The sequence below is a fragment of the Diachasmimorpha longicaudata genome, chromosome 5, assembly GCF_034640455.1.
Source record: "Diachasmimorpha longicaudata isolate KC_UGA_2023 chromosome 5, iyDiaLong2, whole genome shotgun sequence".
In the NCBI taxonomy this organism is placed as follows: domain Eukaryota; kingdom Metazoa; phylum Arthropoda; class Insecta; order Hymenoptera; family Braconidae; genus Diachasmimorpha; species Diachasmimorpha longicaudata.
The window spans coordinates 5,794,138-5,809,073 of record NC_087229.1 but is presented as its reverse complement, the minus strand read 5'-3'; the positions used below and the strand labels follow the sequence as shown (position 1 = coordinate 5,809,073).

Sequence of the window (14,936 nt, the reverse complement as noted above, 5' to 3'; positions counted from 1 at the left end):
CAGAGTACGTACTGGTTGATAAGGTAGAGCACCACCACGGATGCTCATTACTCCCAAATTAATTACAACAATCAATATTTAAGTTTTTTATTCTAACTGAGTGTAGTTAGCATTCACTTCACCGTAATCGTTTCATAATTCTGAAGAAATACATTGTAGAAGAAAGGTCAACAATTATTTTCCTGTGTATTGAAAGACTATAAATAATAATAAATAAAAATAAATACATACTTTTATTCTAACAATAACATTCAATGCACAGAATGACAATTAAGAAATTATACAATACCTAAACAATAGCTATTATTTAATTGTCTTTTCGCTATGTCTGAGGCAACGAACTTACCTATGTACTGCCCCCAGGACACCAGATATTATTTTCTTTCATCGAGCATTCAAATAAAAAATCGTGATTCTCCTTGTCTCTTGACACATCTCTATACCCTCTCCGAATCTTTTAATTATTATAAATTTACGTATAACTAAATGTCTGGCATTCCTTGTCTTTTGAAGTAATCATCTAGAGCTTGCACCTGATTGAAATCTCAAACCATTTTACTTCCATACATCAGACACCCTAGAATTTTTGTACCACGCAAAATCAGCAGCAGTTGAAGATCTCTCAGCGGTCCCCAGGCCCAGTGCCAGTTTTGACTGAGTCCCAGAATTATAATGAATTGGAGCTTTAGCAGCAAGTCTGTACCGCACATTAGTCCCTCTTCGATTTTGAGATATCAATTGAGGCTCACTTGCTATAGCCCTGACCCATGGCCCTTTCTTGTTATTCAAATTCTTTTTATACAGTTTGAGGGCGATGGACTCCTCGACCGTGGGAAGAGGCTGGACCGCACTGATCCCGGTTTGATTCCTCTGATGCAGGGCCTCTGCTCGAGCTAATAGTCTCTTTTCTGTGACTAAGGAGATTCCTCTGGGCATCAGAAGCTCTGGGTGGGGCCATTGAAGAAGAGCCGGGTTGTATCTTGTGGAGGAGGCATTGTAGTGCTGAGGTACGATACTTTTTAATTGATAATTCGGTTTTTTTTTGTTGATCCACTGATTTTTCATTTCCTCAAGTCCACATTTTTGTGTTGAAGAGACTGAACTGTTGTTCTCGATGGTGGTCAATCTTTTGGGGTCTGTTTGTCGAAAATTTCGAGTACTCCAAGGTGGGGGATGATTCAGACTTGAAGTGGATGAAAAGGGGTGAGACATTTCAGACTGATCGTGCATCTCGGGGATTATTGATGATTTTTTGAGATAAACTTCCTCTTAAGCTGTGCCCGGCGTTTTCCACATCATCGAAATAATTGTGAGGAGTTGATGGCAGCTTATCCTTATTTTTTGAATTGCATCTTGTTATTGAAATACTGATAATGTAATGTGAACGGCTAATTTTTATCTGTAACGTGTCTAATTGAAATTCACAAAATCTATTTTACCTTTATAAAGTTCAAGGTTTTATTGTGGAATGACAACAAACTTACTCACAAGCGCCCAAACGATTTCCTCTTTTCCCATGAATTATGTGCCGTTTGAATTAACTACAAAAGCAAATCGAACCACCCAAATGACTTTTCAAATTTTTCGCCATGAGTGAAGCTGAGTATTATATTAGGTAGATAGATATTTGAATAATTTTAAGTAATTTCTGTACAACGGACAAGGACGTTCTGTCATTTGAAATCGATTGCTAGACGTAGCTTTCTTACGTACGACAGAGGGCGTTCCGTAATATATAAATAAATTATTGAAAAGTCTACAGATACTTACTGACTGCAATTAAATAATCGTCAATAAAATTATGATTGTCAGCTAGTGGCGGTACATACTATGGAATTTTTATTTGGTGTAATGGCATCGTAAAAGTAATCGAACAAATTAGTATAACGAATCTAATATCAATACAAATTGCAATGAACTTTCCCAGTAAAGTGGTAATGAGCACGAGATAGATCGATTATTTCGCGAATATTTATGGCAATAGTGGATGAAAAAAAATTAAGATTTCTAATGAAAATTTTAACATCCACAAAGAGCACATCTGTTGAGCTTTCCTCTTTAAATTTTCGTCAATTTTCCCCTTCAACTGGCAAAAACTGAATTAATGCTATTAAATTATGTTGGTTATATCAATTGAATTGATGGATCTCTTAAGAGAAATTAGTTTTCTATACTCGTGTCGCAATACACTATTTCGGTTTATGCACATCAAATTCTTCATCGAAAAGCTATCCATAAATCTCTAATATTTTCGAAATAATCTACACATTTATTGTTTTCTCATAATTCTTTACCACTTGCCTACTTATTATTATAAAAATTCTTCACTTGTTAACAAGTTTTTATGAGATTCTAATTCCTTTAATTGATGGAATCGATCCAATTTTTCAATCGAAATCAATACCAAAATACTGAAATGAGCGACAGTTTAGAAAACTGTACAAATGATGTGAATAAAAAAGTATTTTGAATAATTGAGAAATTCCCATACTTATTGACAGTACTTATGGAATTTTGAAAAATACTTGAGGCAAGAAAAATAATATCATTAATTGACGAATTCGATATTGCAAAACTTTCAAATATGGTGAATCCTTCGGAAATAAAAAATTTGAGAATAGTGATTGCACTGTGTGTCTAATTTTCTACTTAAGTATTTCAAAAATGAGATCGTAAAGAGATAAGTCGACAACATCACACAATTTATCTAGGAAAAAAAAAGCCTCAAGAGATTTTTTTCTTAGAAAATTAGATTTCCAATTGATACTATCTTTTGAAAGTTTGAATAATTTTGCAACAAAATCGCCAAAGAACAAATGGAAAGAACCCCAGTTATAGATTTTCTAACTCTATTATTTGGAATTTTTAGTTTTAAAGATGATTTTAAAATAACTCATGGTCGCTCTATCGACTCATCTCTTAATTTTCATCGCTTTCCTGGACATTGAAAATGAATAAATTAATAATTTACATTTAATCAATAAATTGCACTTAATAATCTCATGTGGTAATCTCTAAGTGGTAACGACCAGATACTTAAAGATCTAACTAATTCTCATAAATAGTCAACTATTTACAAAGTACATGTATGAAGAACACCACTTTCCAATGAGTATAAAACTATAAAAATACAGGGAACATCTTCAGAAAAATAACTCCGTTTCTAAATACTAACGATGTATAATTTATTCGATCATTTCCCTGTAGTACTCAGTATTTGACGATTAAATTCTTCAATAGTACTGTTTTCTGAATTGAATTCGTTTTTCACATCAAATGTACTTTTCTGCTTTGCGATTTTTAGGATCAGAAATCATTCAAAAAAATAATTGTTTTACCATTTGGCGCATTTTCCATAAAGCTTATGATTATGAATTTAGCATCGAGTAATTTTTACGTCTCATATTACTAAATTTTTTTCTACGAACATCATTTGGTAGCCAACTAGTACCCGATATCAGATAAGTCATCAGAAGATGAATTTACAGATTATTTCACAAATAGCTGTGAAAGAACAAGTATGAGCCCAATTTAGACGACGGGCTCTTATTTCGATAATTTTTATGATTCATAATCTTTAAAGCTCTATTTCTCAATAGTTTTTAATGTAGGCAATTAGCTTACAAGAATAGAAATCATCTCGGTCAAAATTTGTTCAATTACCGAATTAGTATGTCAAGGTTTTCCTCATTAAAAAACTCATTTCATAGAACGAAATTTCCAGGGCCTTACCATAGGATTCACCAACTTGAGCCGTTTTTGCAAAATAATCTGCATAATTCGCATTTGACTGATATCCTATTCTCCACACATTTACGACAGTACTGAGATTTTACAAGGCTGAACAGTATCAATTACGCAGTAGAAGACAGAACCGTAGTGAGAAATAGTTAATATTCTCATTAAATCAATTATAATGTTAATTATCGTCCTAGAAAATCACTTTGATCGTTCACGAGGAATTGATACACAAATGCTGCTTTCTTACGGTCGAATGTTGCTTGAATTAATGGATTTCGTTGAGTTCTGTCGTCTCTGCTTCTTGGTGGATCTCTCAGGAATATTGAGCCAAATAATGTTGCTAGAACACAGAAGATGAAGAATAATTAATTGATAAGAGTAGAAAGAAAATACTGAAATCAACGTAACTTCTTAATTACCCAATGTCTTAGCGTCCAAGCCATTCTCCTCAGAATGATTTAACAATTCTTGAAGGAAAAAGCAAATGTAGAGGAATACCGTTCTTCGAATTTCCGGTAGTTGCATCACCAACTGTAAAATTAACGTAAATAATTGGAAATCATTTTATTCCAAATAAATGTACAATTGACAAACCTGTTTGCATTGCAAATAACTGGTAGCAGCACTCAAGCACAAGCTGTGCAAATTATAGGGCACCAGAGGCTCAGCAGTTGATTCCAACAGTAACAAAAGGGCCTCAGCCACAGAATAGACATTTCCAGGCATGGGTTCCTGGCTCCCCAGATCCAACCAATCTCTGATCGCAATAATCTCATTATCTAGTCCACCCTTTTCAAAAAGTTCACGTTGTTTTGTTGCATGCCTATACAACCTATCCACCAGCAACCAAATCTCTTTAGGAACAGGGTAAGGTTCGCTCGAAGGATTTTTATTATTTTCTAGCTCCATCAGTCTCCCGACGGGTACTTCCCTAATGGGCACAGAGATATGCACCAAAGCCTCCATAGACGATCCAAAACAACTTCTCTCGTAGGTCCCAGTAACAGTTATAAAAATGTCTTTTCCTCCCTCTAAATGCAGAACTAAAATGTCGTACAATTTATCTTCTCCGGAATTGAATTTGCAGGCCATTTTTTTATCAATGTAAACCTCGAGCTTGATGTCACACTTTTCCCCGGGCTTGATAAAGCCAGTATATGGTGCGATAGACAGCCAATCCTTGCAGTAATTAGTGTCATCTAATTTCTTGATAAATTCAAATTGGACGGGCACTTGCCCTGTATTGGCAATTATTAATTCTTTGCTACTGCGTTCACGAAACTTAAGAACATCGAAGATTATTTCTGTAGTATCTACCATAACTTGAGGTAGAAATTCATTCTCCAATTTATCTAACTTTTTCATTACTTCTTCGTGAATTTTTCTATACTTTGTCATGTCGATGACTCTGATTTGGGCATCAAAAATTGCAGAAACTGGTTTGTGATCTGATATTCGAAGGTCTGGATGGCTCCTGTATTTTATTGAGGTGATAGAGTCACCTTTCCAAAGGATACGATCACACCAAGCTGGTGCTCTTCCTTTTTCCGATGAGTCCCAGTTATCGGTGCCTGGATCGTACTTGTAGGTAGGTTTGAATGTGATCTCCGCCTCATGAAAGCCCACGAAGATTCGGCCAATTGTTTTCTGTTGATGAAGTTGATCCAGGGTGAGAACTGGCAGAAGAGTATTTGACGTGAGGTATTGCTTTGCTGTGAATGCATCCATTTCGGTGATTCTATAATTCAGATCACCCAACCAGTAGATCTGGTCGTGATCCTTGAGGGATTTTGGAGGGATAAGAGAGTTGAAGGAGAGACGAGAGCAAATGTCTGCATAGTCTTGATTTCTGCGCTCAAATTCTTCGCAGTGTGCAGCGAGGTGGGCATTGACAAAACAAATGGACGTGTTGTGGATGGAACAGCTCACAGCTACACCTCCTTTGTTACCGAGTTTGCCCATTATTCCTGTGCCTACCGTGTCCACACAGACATTTTTAATGAAGGGCAAATGTGTCTCCTGTGCGAAAACAATGAGCATCATTCCCACAAGACGAACAAGTGCTATTTGCTCGTATACACCTTTAGGATGGAGAGATTTCATCACCACTTGTCTCCATTCCTCCTCCCGTGGTGTATCGTTGAATAAAAATGCTTCTTTACTAAGATCTAGTTCCTGAAAGCCAATTGCATATAAATCCGGAGGGACTCGGTCACTGCTTAACCACTCCTCGATCGAGATATTATTTGGTGGTTGTCCATTAACGTTCCACGTTCCAACGAAGATTCGGTAAGTTTCTGTGTAGGTGTAGTCATCCTCCTTGCAGGCCATTTGATAACGGACGACGGATTCACGCGCTGCTACAGGTGTCTTTCCCGAGGCGATGTTGCGTCGAGGAACCACGAGGTCTGGAGACTCCAGGTCAACTAGAGGGTCCACAATATCGGAACCGTCGCCTGGTGCGTAGTCCAGGGCTCTTGTGCTGCCTGTGAATATCGCCAGTTATGAACTCATTAAAAGTCGTTAATAAACTATTAGTAAGATCGAAAATTAATCAATTGATTTCTTTTTGAAACTGTTTTTTAAGAGGTAAATAAATCTACAAAATCGGCCGGACAGATACAGTAGCATTATACGATTTCTTCTCCAAATATTCATACCTGTTAACTTTTGAATCCACAAATAGTCAGAAGTTAGATTTTTGTTTTTCTGGGTGACCTCAATAGCCCTAAAAATTTCTGAGACTATTGAACTTGTGGCCACCCCAGGTCTCATCTCGAATACTAATCGTTGTTTTCTGGATGAAATATTTAGATAAACATCCGGACTTTCCTGCAGTTGATTTCCAGTGTCGATATCACATTTGAAGTCTTGATTGATAGGCAATACTCGTTCAATAGACAAGTCACTGTAAACCTGAGGTGGACTTCTAGAAGTGAGAAACACCACAAGAGCGTATGTTGGCCCTTTGTTGACTAGAGCGAGAAGGCGGGGGGCCTTGGCCCGGCCCTGCATTAGTGATGCCTCCGTCGTGATCACTACTGACTCACCAGACGTAAATTTCAATTGAACTATTGACATTTGTTCGTGTCCTGCCATTTTTTATCCTCCGTTTTCTAAAACTGTAAAGAAAATAAACATAGCATGTGTTGTTTAGGTAATTGACAAGTGGCAACTATTTCTAAACTCGTGCTACTATTTAAACATTCCCAAAAGACAGAAATAAATTATATAGTACTATTTTATCAATTCAAATGACAAATTATACCCGATGCACAAAAAAAATAGTTTTGGGGAATTTTCTTTTGGTTCTTAGGTTTTCAGTTTAAGAAATTTCTTAATAAGCGGTCAATGAGTTTAGAGGTCGTCGTTCAAGTGAAAATGGTCATTTATCTCTTTCAAAGTAAATCAAATCTGTCATTTAAAGGAAATGTTAATTTGGTTTCCCTCAATTGATACATCAATTTGTTTTCCTGGAAGTTTAAGATAATTTTCACTGAAAATTGATGAAAATAATAAAATATCAAAATATTTTTCACATAAAGATTTGTCAAATTGTTATGGACAATTCCAAATAAACATATTTTGCAACAATGGTCGTGATCTGTGTCAGAAGCCTAAAAGTTCGATAAGGTTCAATGACAAAACTCGATGGATCTCAGACTCAGATAGACACAGAATACATATATGTCACCCAGCTTATGGATTATTTATAAATACTCAAAAAAGGCCACTATCCATTAACAATTTACCTGGCAGAATAAATGCCCCTTATGCTTTTTGCAATGAAATGCAGACAAAAAATATAGCCTCACAATTTTTAAAGTAACAATGAATTTAGCTGACGATCTTTATTTCCGATGGAGGCAAGTTGCCACTTTGGCACCTAAAAAATGCATCGATGACTGAAATTTGCAATGTTTTAATCATCTGTAATCATGAATCACTCACTTACCTGTTTAACTCTGACTAGGTGACATGACCGGCTATGTACTCACTATTTAATTATCAGTTCGTAGGATCACTGAAAATCTATAACTTTTACTTTCTCCAGTCGTAAAAGTTTCCCATTATTCGTGCTTCACTCTCTCCTGTCCACATATAATTATCACACCAAAAGCTCAACCACTGTCGTAGAAATCCAATCGGTAATCGAAGTCACCTCCCAGTAGTTAACAAGCACCCTCATAACAATAAAACCTGTCGCATTTTAATTCTAACCAAGTGAGATTTAATTACATGATTGACAGATGTGAATGACGACTGTGTCGAATAGAACCCTAGAAATTATGTAGGGTCCCTACGGCCACTATTCCTCACTAGACAGCCGCTAAGATTCAAATCGATTGACCCTTGATTACTTCGAAAAGGATTAAAATTTAATCGGAAACATCGGAATGAAGGACACCATCAGTAGATCAATTGTAAGAGTAACAGACTTTGTTTCATTTCATACGCGAAAAGCAAATAGGCCCTGGATTCGTATGTAGAGAGCCGACAAGTGATTATTTTCACAAAATTACCTAATTCTATCGTTTGTAATCGGTTTATACCAGTTTGCACAGAGCATAAAATATTTACCGAAATTCTCAGTTACTTTTAAATAAATAATAAAAATCCAACATAAGTTCTGATCTCTATCAGAGACCATAGGGGAGATCAGCAGGGCCAGTCCTAGGAGATCAACCACGAAATGTCCTAGCGGTAGCGCCGGAACTAATTTTGCAGGCACGTTTGTTGGTAAGGTACCGAACGTTACGCCTGCAAAACCGGAGCAGAGGGAAAAGTCGGTAACCCGGATAGTGTGGGGTGGGGGAATACAAGGAAATAGGGGAAATTAAACGGCTGGGCAGGCGTTCTGAATATCCGAACGGCGTTGAGCGAAGCTTTTCCCTCATTAGGGGGGGGATTAATTATCAGGGATTAATTATTATTAATTTTTAGAAATGCAACTTAACGCGCATCAGTTCCCGGCGACGGCAAGCGAGAATTCCTAATAGACTCCCACGATTCAAAAATTCATTTCTCCCCTTCTACTTGAGATGAAGAAATGAAACCAACGTCATTCTATTGCTCATTAAATTCTTCATTAATGATGGTGGTTTCGTTTCTTAATCCGAATTACGGGGAGGGGATTAATTTTCAAAAATGCAGCTTGACGCGCATCAGTTCTAGGCGGCGTCAAGCGAGAATATCAAATAACTTCCCACGATACAAAAATTAATTTCACCCCCCCTAGTTGTGTGCGGGGTAGTAACCGTAATGATCAACTCAAAGGAAAAATAGAGTCTTCCACTTTGATCCTTCCCTATGGTTGTAAGTCGCAGGTATACACCTTGGTGCGGCAACACTGTCTCCTGCACTACCACTCCCCAAAAGTAATTCCCAAGCAGCGATGTTGTTGGTTATGTAAAGGGAAGAAATAATCTCAATCACATAATTTGATGTTCACAAATAATTAGAAAATCTTTAATTATTAGATTAGATTATTTATTCCCTTCACATAAACAAGAACATCGCTGCTGGCGAATTACTTTTAGTGAGTAGTAGTGCAGGAGACAGTGTTGCCGCACCAAGGTGTATACCTGCGACTTATAACCGTAGGGAAGGATCAAACTGGAAGACTCTATTTTTCCTTTGAATTGATCATTACGGTTGCTACCCCGCACACAACTAGAGGGGGAGAAATTAATTTTTGAATCGTGGGGGGTTATTGCGTATTCTCGCTTGCCGCCGCCGAGAACTAACTAATGCGCGTCAAGCTGCATTTTTCAAAATTAATCCCTCCCCCTCGTAATTCGGATTAAGAAACGAAACCATCGTCAGTCATCAGAGATTTCATGAGCAATCAAATGCCATTGGTTTCATCGCTTGATCTCACTTAGAGCGGGCAATATTCATTTTTAAAAATTAAAAAATTAGAGCGGGCAATCCATTTTTAAAAATTTACAAATTGATATTGTCCGCTCTAATTGACATCAACGGATGAAACCAACGTCATTCGATTGCTCATTAAATTGTTCATTAATGATGAGGGGTTCGATTCTTAATCCGAATGAGGAGGGGAGGGATTAATTTTGAAAAATGCAGCTTGACGCGCATTAGTTGGTTCTCGGCGGCGGCAAGCGAGAATACGCAATAACCCCCCACGAATCAAAAATTAATTTCTCCCCCTCTAGTTGTGTGCGGGGTAGCAACCGTAATGATCAATTCAAAGGAAAAATAGAGTCTTGCAGTTTGATCCTTCCCTACGGTTATAAGTCGCAGGTATACACCTTGGTGCGGCAACACTGTCTCCTGCACTACTACTCACCAAAAGTAATTCGCCAGCAGCGATGTTCTTGTTTATGTGAAGGTAATAAATAATCTAATCTAATAATTAAAGATTTTCTAATTATTTGTGAACATCAAATTATGTGATTGAGATTATTTCTTCCCTTTACATAACCAACAACATCGCTGCTTGGGAATTACTTTTGGTGAGTAGTAGTGCAGGAGACAGTGTTGCCGCACCAAGGTGTATACCTGCGACTTACAACCGTAGGGAAGGATCAAACTGAAAGACTCTATTTTTCCTTTGAGTTGATCATTACGGTTACTACCCCGCACACAACTAGGGGGGGAGAAATTAATTTTTGTATCGTGGGGAGTTATTTGATATTCTCGCTTGACGCCGCCGAAAACTGATGTGCGTCAAGCTACCTTTTTCAAAAATATTCCCTCCCTTCTTAACTCGGATTAAGAAACAAAACTACCGTCATTAATGAACAATTTAATGACCAATTGAATGACGTTGGTTTCATTTCTTCATCTCAAGTAGAAAGGGAGAAATGAATTTTTGAAACGTGGGGGTCTATTGGGAATCCTCGCTTGCCGTCGCCGAGAACTGATGCGCGTTAAGCTGCATTTCTGAAAATTAATCCCTCCCCCCCCCCCTAATGAGGATAAAGCTTCGCTCAACGCCGTTCGGATATTCAGAACGTCTGCCCAGCCGTTTAATTTCCCCTATTTCCTTGTATTCCCCCACCCCACACTATCCGGGTTACCGACTTTTCCCTCTGCTCCGGTTTTGCAGGCATAACGGTCGGTACCTTACCAACAAACGTGCCTGCAAAATTAGTTCCGGCGCTACCGCTAGGACATTTCGTGGTTGATCTCCCCGGACTGGCCCTGCTGATCTCCCCCATGGTCTCTGTCTCTATGTAACCCCTATATACTCAGACTGCGGGGGGTTGCAATTAGAAAAACTAATTGAAGTACATGATTGTATACCGTTAGTACATCATTGTAGATGTAATTATTTCCTTTGCAGTCTCGTGGATAATTAATTAATCGTCATTTGAATTTTGCCTAACCAAACATGCATAACCAAACTAACCAAACATTGGAAGCTCCGTACAAACGAGTCCAAACCTAGTGGAAACGATAGAGATAGTTAACTCTGCGACAAGGAATCACCTGTTGGCTGTCTACATACAAATCAGGTCTTTCAGTGTCTGACATATTTTGGAGACAGGAATTAGGTTTCCCCGCGCCATCCACCAATAAGTTTTGGTCTCACGTAACAGACGATGTTGGAGGACATGGTCAGTGTCTTCCTCTGGAGCACCTCCACATGAACCTGGCTCTCATTCGTTTTGTATTCGAGGAACTGGCAAATTTATACTGGTATGCTCTGACCCTATTCTCTTATTCCTATCAGAAAGACCACGAACATTGAGGATATCTCCAAAGTCTGTTACGTTGATACCTCATTGGTTGACAGCTGTCTAAGCCGGCTCGTTTGAATGGAGAACTCGTCTAATTTAATTTTTTTTGTAATTACAGCACACGTTCGGTCTCGTGAGTTAAAGAGCGCAATGGAAATTTGCATAGACTCCCTTCAATCTGCCCATAACGCGATTCGAGGTGGTGCCACACGACTGGAAATTTGCTCATCTCTTTCCGAAGGTGGGCTGACCCCCACCCCAGGTTTGCTTCACGTTATCAAATCTTGCAGTTCGCAAATTCCCCTTTACTGCATGATCCGCATAAAACCTGGCAATTTCGTCTACACAAGAGAAGAAATGGACGCAATGATTTTCGACCTGAAAATCCTGAGTGAACATGGGGCCGATGGATTTGTGTTCGGTGCGTTAACGGAAAATTACCAGATTCACAAGAATTTCTGTAGAGAGATCATTTCCTCCGCTGCACCGAAGAGAGTAACGTTTCACCGGGCGTTCGATGAGGTTCGGGATCCTCTTGAAGCCCTAGAGGATGTAATCAGCCTCGGTTTCGAGAGGATCTTAACGTCGGGGCAGAGGAATACAGCTGTAGAAGGATTGAATTTGATAAAAAAAATTGTAGAAATAGCAGGAGATCGTATTGTCGTAATGCCGGGGAGCGGTATCAACCCGGGGAATATATCCGAAATTAAACGGATATCGGATGCTAAGGAGTTTCATGCATCTGCTAAAATTAAAATCACTGAGACAGAAACAGTAAATAAAGTTAAAATGGCCGAGACAGAGAGCGTAATCTTTACAGCAAGTGAAGATTTGGTTAGACAGATGATTCAGGCCATCAATGAAACGTGATTACGGATATTTTTCCATTGATTTCCCCGTGACAACTCGGTAAATCAGCAGGTAATATTTTTCATTACAATCATTTTGTTAATTTATGATTAAACATAATAGCAGTCGAAACCGGCTGCGTGGCTGTTTTTAAAAATGATTTTATTTTTTAGAAATCATTTATTTCAGTTTCTAAAAATTGGCAGTTTGCGTACTAGTATATTGGGCACTAAGGGCGAAAAGTCATGTTTTTTTTGCCCGGGGCTCACATGCTGTTTGTCAACACACCTGCTGAGGAAAGTTCGTCCTTGGCTGCCTGAACAGCGCGAGGACACTGAGTACTTTCCTCCCCAGGGCAGGAAGTGTTCACTTTCCTGCCGCTCATCTGGAGGCAAATTACAAACTTTCTGTACAGATGTGTTGGAAAAATATTAATAGCAGAGACGTGAGATTGATCCCACGTCATCTTCCTAATCAATAGCTAATTATTAATAATTAGAGACTATTTTTTATAAACATTTATTCGGATTCATCTTAAAAAATACTGTACAAGGATGAATAAAGAAATTTTGTTATGAAAAATGGTAGCAGCATGAGATTCACATCCTAAGCTCACCAATACATCCTACGGTGTATTTTCAAATGCAACTACAATTCGCACGGCATGTCGCAATGTTCACCCACACGGAGAGAAAAATCTGCCAATTTTTATAGTGTGAGTCCGATAAAAATTACTGTGCGGCCTTACAATTCCGGCCGAGGTCCAACGTCGGCAATAATCGGTTATATTCCGCGCTCATCGTTACCCAATCACAATGAGTTACCAAAAAATTGCTGTGTGACACAGTAAAAAATGAACCAAGGCCCAATAAAACACACTGACCTAGATAGGAATTTTAAAAAAATTTCTATCAATTTTTTATTTAAACTCAAATAAAAAATGATGGATCTTCAATTTAAAAAACGCTGTTTAGTTAATTTTCCGAAGCCGCACATCATTAATTACAAATTTTATTACAAAATTTACCCTGTTGATAGGAATTTTTATGTGTGAGTGAAACAGATTCCAGTAGTTTAGCATGTTGCACCTGGATTCTACTGCCTGGCACACTAAATTTTTCACAGATTTTTCTCTCCGTGCAGCAATGTCGTTCGCAAATAGAGACTGCAATTCGGAATCAAGTGTAGGTCTTTCAGTGAGATTATTCTATTCGCGTGTGATATCACATAACGGTGGGGGAATGCAAATCGAGGCTCGTAATCTCTTCGGTGTTAGAGTGTAGGGAAATTGTAGTCCGGCAAAAGGGGATAATTCATTCTCAGCGCTATTGCTACTACTACTACTCCTACTACTACTCCTTTAATTGCACAATACAATTGAAATATACAGAGCATCGTGGGCACTTCGGTGGAGCAGTCTGGCCAAGTGACAATATAATAATAGTGACAGACACAACTGGGACTTGATGTTGTAAAACAGTGTCACTGCACCATCAGAGCCGCAGCACTTATCGTTACCAGCCAACGCCAATTATCGCATCTGGATCATTCCGGTAAGTTTATTGATTGATAAAATCTGTCAATAGTCATTTACCCTGAATTTTTTCCGCAGACAAAGAATTAAAAAATGCTGGAAATCGCGATATACTCACTGCAGTCGGCACGCAACGCCATTAATGGTGGCGCCAGGCGTTTAGAAATTTGCGCATCACCCGGTGAAGGTGGACTCACCCCAGCTCCAGGATTGGTTCACACGATAAACTCGCAATATCCAAATATCCCGCTCATCTGCATGATTCGGATAAAGCCGGGAAATTTTGTGTACACGAGAGAAGAGATGGATGTGATGCTCTTTGACCTGAAAATTCTGAGTCAAAATGGCGCTGATGGATTTGTCTTCGGTGCGTTAACGGAAAATTTCCAAGTCCACAAAGATTTCTGCAAAGAGATAATATCTGCGGCAGCACCGAAGAGAGTCACGTTTCATCGGGCATTTGATCAGGTTGAAGATCCTTTCAACGCCCTGGAAGATATCATAAGCCTCGGATTCGAGCGGCTTTTAACATCCGGACAGGAAAATACAGCGATGGAAGGGGTGAAACTACTCCGAATGCTCGTGAAGACAGCTGGGGATCGGATTACCATAATGCCAGGGGGTGGGGTAACCCAGGAGAATATATTTGAAATCATGGAAATATCCGGAGCTCATGAGTTTCATTCTTCTGCAAAAATACGAATTGAAGCGGATGGGGTGATGAATAAAATTAAGCTGTCTGAGGATGAGAAATTTATTACTGTAGCAAATAAGGATTACGTTAAACGTATGGTTGAGATAATAAATCGGTGCTGAAGTTGGGCTATGAAAATATCGATATAACATGTGTAATACCTGCAAAATATGGAATATATAGATTTCATGAAATTCCCAGAGACCACTTCCGTAGTGTTCCTTGTTAATGAGATGTTTACTGTTATATGATAGACACTGCTCGTTTTAAGTTTTCGTGGAGTAAGTTCACAGAATTAAAAATCAGAAATGAATTATTCAGATTAATAGTCGTACTTGGGAAGAACAATCTGTTATCAAATATATTTATGTCTTTTTTTCAAATTTCTGGGAAACTAGGGATCAGGTGG

At 38.4% G+C, this 14,936-nt stretch overlaps 3 protein-coding genes across 16 annotated transcripts; 2 read left to right on the top strand and 1 right to left on the bottom strand.

Annotated features, from left to right (window-relative positions):
- Positions 1 to 71: 71 nt before the first annotated feature.
- LOC135162769 (inositol polyphosphate 5-phosphatase OCRL) lies at positions 72 to 8,282 on the bottom strand. 13 transcript variants are annotated; one of them, XR_010299014.1, is made up of 6 exons: positions 7,697 to 8,281; positions 6,402 to 6,863; positions 4,336 to 6,227; positions 4,161 to 4,272; positions 1,440 to 4,081; positions 72 to 1,333 (listed from the first exon to the last, which is right to left on the bottom strand). XR_010299014.1 is itself a non-coding variant. In XM_064121588.1 (6 exons), the coding sequence occupies exons 3-6, from the start codon at positions 6,838 to 6,840 to the stop codon at positions 3,924 to 3,926; spliced, it is 2,601 nt and encodes an 866-aa protein (XP_063977658.1). In that variant the 5' UTR covers positions 6,841 to 6,863; positions 7,494 to 7,646; positions 7,697 to 8,282; the 3' UTR covers positions 72 to 3,923. The 13 variants fall into 13 exon arrangements, 6 of the variants coding, with proteins under 6 accessions (XP_063977658.1, XP_063977657.1, XP_063977660.1 ...); XR_010299012.1 differs by having other exon boundaries at positions 72 to 1,410; positions 1,485 to 4,081; XR_010299010.1 differs by having other exon boundaries at positions 72 to 1,399; positions 1,485 to 4,081.
- A 2,580-nt stretch (positions 8,283 to 10,862) lies between these two features.
- Positions 10,863 to 12,843, top strand: LOC135162776 (copper homeostasis protein cutC homolog). Of its 2 annotated transcripts, none has more exons than XM_064121610.1 (3): positions 10,863 to 11,409; positions 11,569 to 12,371; positions 12,473 to 12,843. In XM_064121610.1, exon 2 carries the CDS (start codon positions 11,601 to 11,603, stop codon positions 12,318 to 12,320), a length of 720 nt encoding a protein of 239 aa, XP_063977680.1. In that variant the 5' UTR covers positions 10,863 to 11,409; positions 11,569 to 11,600; the 3' UTR covers positions 12,321 to 12,371; positions 12,473 to 12,843. The 2 variants fall into 2 exon arrangements, with proteins under 2 accessions (XP_063977680.1, XP_063977678.1); XM_064121608.1 differs by having other exon boundaries at positions 10,865 to 11,409; positions 12,489 to 12,841.
- Positions 12,844 to 13,926: 1,083 nt separating this feature from the next.
- On the top strand, positions 13,927 to 14,721 carry LOC135162775 (copper homeostasis protein cutC homolog). The gene has a single exon (XM_064121607.1). It carries the CDS (start codon positions 13,927 to 13,929, stop codon positions 14,647 to 14,649), a length of 723 nt encoding a protein of 240 aa, XP_063977677.1. The 3' UTR covers positions 14,650 to 14,721.
- The last annotated feature ends 215 nt before the right edge of the window (positions 14,722 to 14,936 follow it).

Coding starts and splice junctions, on each gene's coding strand:
- LOC135162769 (XM_064121588.1), bottom strand. CDS start 6,840: ATGGCAGGACACGAACAAATGTCAATAGTTCAATTGAAATTTACGTCT. Junction 6,228..6,401: donor GTGGATTCAAAAGTTAACAG/GTATGAATATTT, acceptor CGATATTCACAG/GCAGCACAAGAGCCCTGGAC. Junction 4,273..4,335: donor GTTATTTGCAATGCAAACAG/GTTTGTCAATTG, acceptor TTAATTTTACAG/TTGGTGATGCAACTACCGGA.
- LOC135162776 (XM_064121610.1), top strand. CDS start 11,601: ATGGAAATTTGCATAGACTCCCTTCAATCTGCCCATAACGCGATTCGA.
- LOC135162775 (XM_064121607.1), top strand. CDS start 13,927: ATGCTGGAAATCGCGATATACTCACTGCAGTCGGCACGCAACGCCATT.